An 8901-nucleotide genomic window follows, 5' to 3' on the forward strand; every position below is an offset into this window, starting at 1 on the left:
CCATCCAGCCATCTCATCCTCTGTCGTCCCTTTCTCCTCCTGCCCCCAATCCCTCCCAGCATCAGAGTCTTTTCCAATGAGTCAGTTCTTGGCATGAGGTGGCCAGAGTACTGGAGTTTCAGCTTTAGCATCATTCCTTCCAAAGAACACCCAGGACTGATCTCCTTTAGAATGGACTGGTTGGATCTCCTTGCAGTCCAAGGGACTCTCAAGAGTCTTCTCCAACACCACAATTCAAAAGCATCAATCAAGTTGTCTTATAGATTAATAGTTAATGATTAATGTATCAGTAATCTAAAGTTTCTGAAACTCTGGAGTTTAAATTGATCGTGTTATGACTTTAGGAGTAAATTTTATACAGAAGAGAGGACATAGCTTGATCTTTTAAACCTTCATTTGATTTTGAAATTGAATCACTATTTTAAATTTTAAAATATAATAACATTTTAAAATAATTACTGTTTATGGGGTTTGTTTTAATGCCACCTGGGCTTCCCCTGGTGGCTCAGATGGTAAAGAATCTGCCTGCAATGGAGGAAAGTTTGATTCCTGGGTTGGGAAGATTCCCTGAAGAAGGGAATAGCAACCCATTCCAGTATTCTTGCCTGGAGAATCCCATGGACAGAGGAGCCTGACGGGCTACAGTTCATGGGGTTGCAAAGAGTCTGACACGACTGAGCAACTATTTTTTTTAATGCCACCTGCTATTAATACACATGTAATATGACAGAAGTCTATGATGACTTCAGTTTTAATATTTTTGCAGGTGGCGTAATATTAAATGGTGAAGGAACAGCCACAGATACTCAGGAAGTTTTGGCAAATAAAGGTAAATAGTAACTTTAAATGTTTCTTGATTAAATAACTTTTTTTTTTTTTTGAGAAAGATAAAATCTTTTTAGGGACAAAAAGTAATTATATCAAAATTTCAAACTTTGAATTAAAATGACATAAAAATAATCATGTTCTCCATAAATAACATATTTATATAACATTCTGTGCAGTTTTGTTCATTTGAAGGTAAAATCTGGTCGTTTAGTTTGGCATTTTGTTTATATTTCCTTCTTTTGGGTTAATTTGAGGTAGTTTCTCACTGGGGATAACATTATTTGAGCTATTTTTTAATTTGATGCCTGAGGAATTAATATGTAACATTTCATGGTTTGGGTAGTTTATTCCATGTAAAATATCTATCTCATTTCACCGGTATTATGCAGTGTCCTTAATGTATTGGTCATGAAGTACCATTGTAAGATGAAAGTGACATTTTAGTTCTAAAAACTCTATGACTTTATCATAGTAGACTTAATCTTGACCACATGTCAGGTTGGCCAAAATAGTTCGGTCGGGTTTTTCAGTAACGTCTTATGGAAGAACCCTAACAAACAATTGACCAACCTAACAGAAGGAAATAGCACCTAGAACCAGTTTTTATTTCTGGAGCTCTAAATACCCTGAAAATGTGTCAGTGTTAATTTTTTTTCTTACGTTTAGGCTTAACATCCATTAAAAAGGACATGACTGACATAAGCCATGGCTATGAAGATCTCGGCCTCTTGCTTAAGGACAAAATAGGCGAGCTGAGCACCAAGCTCTCCAGACTGCAGAAGGCCCAGGAGGAGTCCAGCGCCATGATGCAGTGGTTGCAGACCATGAGCAACACTGCCACGAAGTGGCACCAGGCGCCAACACCTGTGGACACGGAGGCTGTGAAAAGCCAAGTCGAACAGAACAAGGTACCGTCCACGGGAGACACGAGGGAGCCATCAGGGCCCAGAATGCGCCCTCAGGCTCACGAGCCGGTTCTGGTTTCCCGCTCTGTAACCGCCAGCACGTCGTGGGCCAGCTTTGTTGGATGCGCCTTTCTGTAGATGGATCCTAACAGTCACTTGTTTTTACCCACAGACGTTATAAAGATGAGTGAGCTGTTGGGTGCAAGCAACTTTGACTTTCCAGCTCAAGTCTGGGATTTTAGCCAGTCCTTATTGGAAAAGATGTACTTAAGGGCCAGGTGTATTAGGAGTCTGTTCTGTCCAGTATAAAATAGGGGAGCTCACGCTTTCCCTTTCTTTAATAGACAGTATTTCTTTCTACAGCTTTCAGCGTTAGAAAAATGGTTCTGTACGCTAGCAGTGCTGGCAAAAATGTCTCCAGATGACTGACTTATCTTTGAGCTCTATACTGTGTTATCCAGAAAGCTGCTCATTCACTAGTAGAGTCTCAAGCCTCTCTCAAGACTGATTTTCTGGTTAATTACAGTCTTAGTGGTGTCACTTCCTTTTTCCAAAGGGATTTGAGAATATATGAAATTCTTCCCAGGTGGTGGGGTGAGCTCTCTAGCGTTCTTCTTTGGGATTCTTTTCTCACCTAGTTGAAGAATAGTTACAAAGAGGAAAAGAAAATATAATTGACTCCTGAATCCGGTCCTCACTCACTTCAACCTCTAACTGTGGATATTTCCCCCTATTTTGGTCGTGTTAAAGAAAAAAGTGCTCTATTATAATTGTGTCTTTGTCTTTTGATGTTGACATGCTTTAATGCAGTTACTTTTTTTATTTCCTTGTTAGTTGTTTGATGCAGAACTGAAGCAGAATGTGAACAAAGTGCAGGAGTTGAAGGACAAGCTGACGGAGCTTCTGGAGGAGAACCCGGACACGCCGGAGGCCCCCAGGTGGAAGCAGATGTTGACGGAAATAGGTAGGTCACCAATTACACCAGAGGCCTTCAAAAGGAACCCAGGCATTTTTTAAAAAATCATAATGTTTATTAGAAAACATCTATCCGACAGTCTCCCTGACTTTGAGATTTGCTTCCACGTTTCAGAATCTATTTTTGCAATTTCAGAAGTGTCATTTCATGTTGTCTGGGGCCAGGCCTTGGCATATCTTTTGTTTTTCTCACTAAACACAGTAACGAAATTTATGTTTACAAAGAAGGTAGATACTCGTTACTACAGTGCTGTGCATTGAGTCACATGTTTTCTTTATGGTCTTTTTTTTTTTTTTAAGCTAGATTTTGGGTGCCTCTAATTTTTTATGCTTTGTTATATTTTAGTGTAGAGAGTCCTTTTAGTTTATTTGTCTGGAAAAGATGGGTGCCCTTTTCTGTCACGGAGTTCCCGACGGGACCCTGCCAGCCTCTGCTTCGTGCTCCCGGGCCCTTCCCTGTCAGGCCTGTGGAGGCCGATCCCCACGGGGTCGGGGCTCTGCTCTTTATGAAGAGTGCTGTGCACGTTCCCACCCTGTCCCTGCGTGCGCCGTTCCTCGCAGATGCAGAATCTCCTCCACAGTCCCTGTTGTCGTATCGCCCCCTTTCCTTATTGTGATGACACTGAAACGAGCGTAAGACAGTGAGTTGTTCTCTGTACACCGTAGTGCTATTTGGGGAATGCAGTGAGTCAGTGTGTGCAGCTCAGACACGGGCACAGAGTGAAGGTGCTTACTCGTCACAAACATCATTTCACTGTCAGTTGTTCCGTTACATTGAGCTATACCTTGTCCTTCCTCTAGAGTTAGCTATGCTGTGGTGAGGAGAAGGCAGTGGCACCCCACTCCAGTACTCTTGCCTGGAAAATCGCATGGACGGAGGAGCCTGGTGGGCTGCAGTCCATGGGGTCGCTAGGAGTCAGACACGACTGAGCGACTTGACTTTCACTTTTCACTTTCATGCCTTGGAGAAGGAAATGGCAACCCACTCCAGTGTTCTTGCCTAGAGAATCCCAGGGATGGCGGAGCCTGGTGAGCTGCCGTTGATGGGGTCACACAGAGTCGGACACCACTGAAGCGACTTAGCAGCAGCAGCGTGCTGTGGTGAACTTAGACGTCTCGAAGTATGTTTCAGTTTAGTAGGAGTCATCCTTACATGTGTAGTTGATTTACTTTGTTGTACACCAGAAACTGACATAACATTGTAAAATCTACTCTGCTGCAGTAAAAAAAGAGGCATCCTAAAAGATCTTAATGTTGAAAGGTTTATTTTGCTAGAAACTCTTGTTGCCTGATAATTAATCGGGCTCTATTTCAGTGACTGTCGCCTAGAATATCAGAATTACTTGGGAGAATACTGTCAAAGCATTTTAAGATAGGGGTGGGAGTGAGGAACGTATGTTTCAGAAAGCTTCCTGATAAGATCTTGATATTTCTTCTTCTTCGCTTATGTTTACTTGCGTTGTTTTGCTGTCAGATTGTGACTGACTAGAACAGGCAGTATGGAATGATGTCACTTAGGGAAGGTTTCAGGGGTTGGGTTATAGGAAAAGCAGCTCTGTGCTGGCTGAAAAGCAGCCTGTCACAGCTCATCACAGCTTCCATGACTGTGCAGTGTTTGGTGTTCAAGGGTGGTCAGTAACTTGGCTCCAGGGAGCGTGCTGTCGTCTGGGCGGCAGTGGCAGGCAGGCATCCTAGCAGGGCGTGAGACCCAGCGGGTCCTGAAGGCAGGATGGGGCATGTGGGCAGAAGGGCCTGCGTGCGCCCGCCCAGTTTGGATGAGGGTATGAGGCCAGCGGTGCAGACGAGAGGAGGACAGACACTCTGGGATGAGCAGACAAGGCCAGTTTTGGGGCACCTCTGCAGGTCAAGCAAAGCTGGTTAGATTTTGCCGTCTGCATGGTGGTGGGTGGCGTATTGAGAGCTTTGAGCCCAGGAGTGACGTGTTCAGTGATGTCTAAGGGAGATTATTTAAGAACAAGTTCGCTGAAGCTGAGGGTTGTGGGTGGTGGTGGAGCAGGGTAGACGGCTGCTGGTCTGGGTGTGCATGTGACACGCTCGTAGCAGCAAGAGCTGAGCACCCCGGGGCCGTGTTAGAAGTGCACCTTCAGGCCTCACTCAGACCTGCTCCTCAGTCCTCAGTCCCCAGTCGTGTGTGAGCAGACTCCAGGGGTCTCTGACGTAGCTCCAGTTTGAGAACCACTGGTCTGGGCGAAACAGGGTCGGGACCCACATGGCGTTTGGGTATTGGGAGTGGAAGAACTGGCTTTAAGGTTTGGTGATCGAGGACGTAGGAGTGTCATGAAAGAAATCTAACTATTGCATCTCACGATGTGTGAGAGAAGAACCTTCAAAAAAATCTAAAAGCTGGAAAAATCTACCCGTTCAGATAGGAACATCATAGCTTTCTTTTTTCCCCAACATTGAGTTTAAAGGGTTGGTGAGATTTCTTAGAGTAACTTCCGAGCAGCGGGCTGCTGGTTTGCATAGAAGGGCATGGTTGGCCGTGGGTACACGTACTTGGGGGTCACTTACCTCGAACTGGTCATTGAAGGTTTGCTATTAAAGAAAAGGATATATGTTCATTGTTCTAGTAGGTCAGTTCTAGGTGAATAAACAAACTCTGTAGGACTTCTAGAAGGAGTGAGGTTTCTTAGGAGTATCCCATAATTTACGCCGTCTTCCAAAATCAGATTCAGATTCATTTTTCGTATACTTCAGCTGACATACAACCCTCAGGACCATAAAATTTGTATTGTTAAATGCAATGAACCCTTAGGTTAGGCTTTTTAATAGACTATATAGGGAGAGTCATGAGGGTGGAATGATGGCCATTGGGGATCCTTTTGAGTTGTTATGTAATCTTCATTAAGATATAGTTGTGTTAAATGTACAAAAATGAAACCTCTGTTGCATCCTTTATCTTGTTTTTGTTTTTTAGATTCTAAGTGGCAAGAACTCAATCAATTGACAGTTGATAGACAACAAAAGCTGGAAGAATCCTCAAATACTCTAACCCAGTTCCAGACGGTGGAGGCCCAGTTAAAGCAGTGGCTCGTGGAAAAAGAGCTGATGGTCAGCGTCCTCGGGCCCTTGTCAGTTGACCCGAACATGCTGAACACACAGAGGCAGCAGGTGCAGGTGAGCCTGTGACTTAACAAGGGGGCGTTTTCACGGGAAGTACGCTGGCGTTGGACAGTGTGTGCTCTGCCTGCCTGGGCGGGCATCTGTGATGCATCACACGCCTGTGAGGTGCTAGTGTGATGCTGATGGGGACCCCAGAGGAGCAAAGCGCTGGAGCATCCCTGAGTGGCCCACGGGGCCCATGGATGGTCACGTCCCTTGACTGTCTCGTTCATATTGTGGTTTGTACAGACCCCTGTTAAAGAGGACCTCCTTTGAAGTATTAACGTGATTGCATAAGCAATAGCATTTTTATGAGAAGCTAGTATCTTGTTTAGAAATGACTCCTTTGGAGTTTGATTCATTTTGACTGTGGTAGTAGATAATGAAACTTAGAAAGGTCATGCAAAACAGCCCCGAGCTGGGGAGGAGAAGAAAGAAGGGAGGCAGAGAGGGAACCTTGAAACCCACAAGGTTACTTAGACTCATCTGATTATGAGCAGATAAATCCACACGGGGAAACACTGATAAAATGTGAGTCAGTCGTGGTTGCAGGAGCACCGCCGCTGGGGTCTCGGGAGTGTCTTTCGGTGTGGGGGGTGGTTTTCGTGCAGGAAGGCTGATCCCTGCTCTGAAAATACAAATCAGTCCAGGCAGCTGAGTCACATACTGTTCTAGGCTTGTACGTCCTTCATCTGAATAGGCTGGAAGCAAACAAGGTAAAGAAACATTTGAGAAGAAATAATTGTCCATGGTCTCCCAGAGATAGACAAAATACTACATTCAAAGGACAATTTGGAGAGTATCCATTTTACAGTGAAAGCCTCTGTGAGCCTGCACGCTTGGAATGATGTGATTTATTGGCTAAATCTTTACAAAAAAGCCTACACATCAATCTTGGGTTTAAAAAGAAATCTTTGTAAATCAATGCACCGTGAATCGGTATAGCCTGATACTGTTATCACTGTGCTTTTTTTTTTTTTTTTTGGTGTAAAATGCTATAGAGCATTCCAAAAATTCCTGTAAAAAGAAAAGTACAAGGAGGAAAAATCACATTTGGTGCTAGGGTGATGTGAACTTGTCTAAACTCCGTGTTTCCCTTTGTGTGTGAGAACTTGTGCATAAATTTCTCTTCCTTCTCCCCAGACTAGCAAAAATATTTATTTATTTCTTCCCCCACTTTGGGGGATGTTATTTTAGACCAAGTGTTATCTCTGTGAGACAGCATTGCCCTTTGGGTTTAGTTTATGATAACCGCACTGCCTTTGAAATAAGAGCTAGGAAAGCGGTAACAAAAGCAAAAATAAAAGCTAGACAATTAACTATCATTTCTGCGCAGAAGCATAAAGCCGTGTTTCCTGTAACTGGTTCTCCAGTCATCTGTGTGCTTAGTTACCCTCGCTCTCTCTTTCTCTCAGATTCTCCTGCAGGAGTTCGACACCAGGAAGCCGCAGTACGAGCAGCTGACCACGGCCGGCCGGGGCATCCTGCAGAGACCTGGGGAGCACCCGTCCCTCCACGGGACTGTGAAGGAGCAGCTGGCGGCCGTGACCCAGAAATGGGACAGCCTCACCGGCCAGCTGAGGGACCGGTGTGACCGCATCGATCAGGCCATTGGGAAAAGCACCCAGTATCAAAGCCTGCTGAGAAGCGTGTCCGAGAAGCTGGCCGACCTGGACGATCAGCTCAGCAGCAGCGTGGCCGGCAGTGCACACCCCGACGCCATGAGCCAGCAGCTGGAAACGGCCCAGAAGCTGAAGCAGGCGGTGGAGCAGGAGGGGAAGCGGATCAGCGCGGCGCAGGCCCTGGGCGACGACCTGGCGGCCCTGGTCCGAGAAGAGTATCTGAGAGCAGAGCTCAGCCGGCAGCTGGAAGGCGTCTTGAAATCGTTCAAGGATCTGGAGCAGAAAGCAGGTGTGTGTGTCTTCTGTGAGTGCACGTGTGTCCTAGAGAGAGGGATTCATGAACAAGCCAAGCTGCCGGGTAAATCGGGCTCCGACAGAGGACCTGCCCGTAGTGAGAAGTGCGTGTGAAGAGGCACTCTCAGGCACGTGGAACGCAGGTCCTGGCCGCCGTGCACACGGCCTGCGGGGTGGGGTCTGTGCAGGTGCCGGGGGATCCGGTGTGGGCGCAGGCCACCGCACAGCTGGCCCGGGAAATCTCAGGTGCCCCCGACTGGTGTTCACAGACGAACAGAGAGCGAGAGTAGACTTGAGACCGCCAAGGGGAGAGGGATAGGGGAGTGACGGTGAGGGAGTCTGAGACTAGCAGATGCATACTATTTAAAAAAATTTTTGTTGTTGTTGTTGAAGTTTAGTTAATCACAGTGTTTTTTGTTTTTTGTTTGTTTTTTTTTAATCACAGTGTTGTGTTAATTTTGGCATTGTGCAGCAGAGTGATTCAGTTATGCACGCGTGCTCTGTCGTCTTCAACTCTGTGATCCCACAGACTGGTAGCCTGCCAGGCTCCTCCGTCCTTGGGATTTTCTTGGCAAGAACACTGGAGTGGGTTGCCATGCCCTCCTCCAGGGGATCTTCCTGACCCAGCGACCAAACTCATGTCTCCCAAGTCTTCTGCCTTGGCAGGCGGATTCCCATGAGCTACATAGGAAGCCTGTGATTCAGTTACACACACACACACACATTCTTTTTAAATATTCTTTTCTATTATGGTTTATCATAGGATATGACATAGAATGCGTAAACAACAGAGTCCTGCCGTACAGCCCAGGGAACTGTATTCAGTGGCCTGGGATAAACCATAGTGGTAAGGAATATGAAAAAGAATGTGTGTATATGTAAAACTGAATCACTTTGCTCTACAGCGGAAGTTAACACAACTTTGTAAATCACCTATGCTTCATTTTAAAGAAAACAGTAAAAAAAATAGAAAAATTGATTTTTAAAAGTGTAGACGTTCATGCTACGTCACAGTTTTGTTTTTATCGGGAAAGGAGATGAACAGTTACCAAAAAGGCTTGGTGTTATTTTCTTGCCCGCAGTTAGTTCGTCTGGCTGTGTCACGGGAGCTTCTCCCAAGAGACACGTGGGAGAGAGCCGCCCCGCCCCTCCCC

At 45.6% G+C, this 8901-nt stretch overlaps 1 protein-coding gene across 7 annotated transcripts in view; it reads left to right on the forward strand.

Annotated features, from left to right (window-relative positions):
• The window catches only part of DST (dystonin), a 387754-nt gene that overhangs the window by 298941 nt on the left and 79912 nt on the right, over nt 1–8901 (forward strand). For all 7 annotated transcript variants that reach the window (XM_010848528.1, XM_010848529.1, XM_010848533.1 and 4 more), the window contains 5 exons: nt 767–829; nt 1495–1736; nt 2568–2697; nt 5647–5846; nt 7247–7742. In XM_010848528.1, coding sequence (XP_010846830.1) covers nt 767–829; nt 1495–1736; nt 2568–2697; nt 5647–5846; nt 7247–7742 — 1131 coding nt within the window. The remainder of the gene's footprint in view (nt 1–766; nt 830–1494; nt 1737–2567; nt 2698–5646; nt 5847–7246; nt 7743–8901) is intronic.

Source organism: Bison bison, unplaced genomic scaffold, assembly GCF_000754665.1.
Source record: "Bison bison bison isolate TAMUID 2011002044 unplaced genomic scaffold, Bison_UMD1.0 scf7180017864270, whole genome shotgun sequence".
NCBI classification, from domain to species: domain Eukaryota; kingdom Metazoa; phylum Chordata; class Mammalia; order Artiodactyla; family Bovidae; genus Bison; species Bison bison.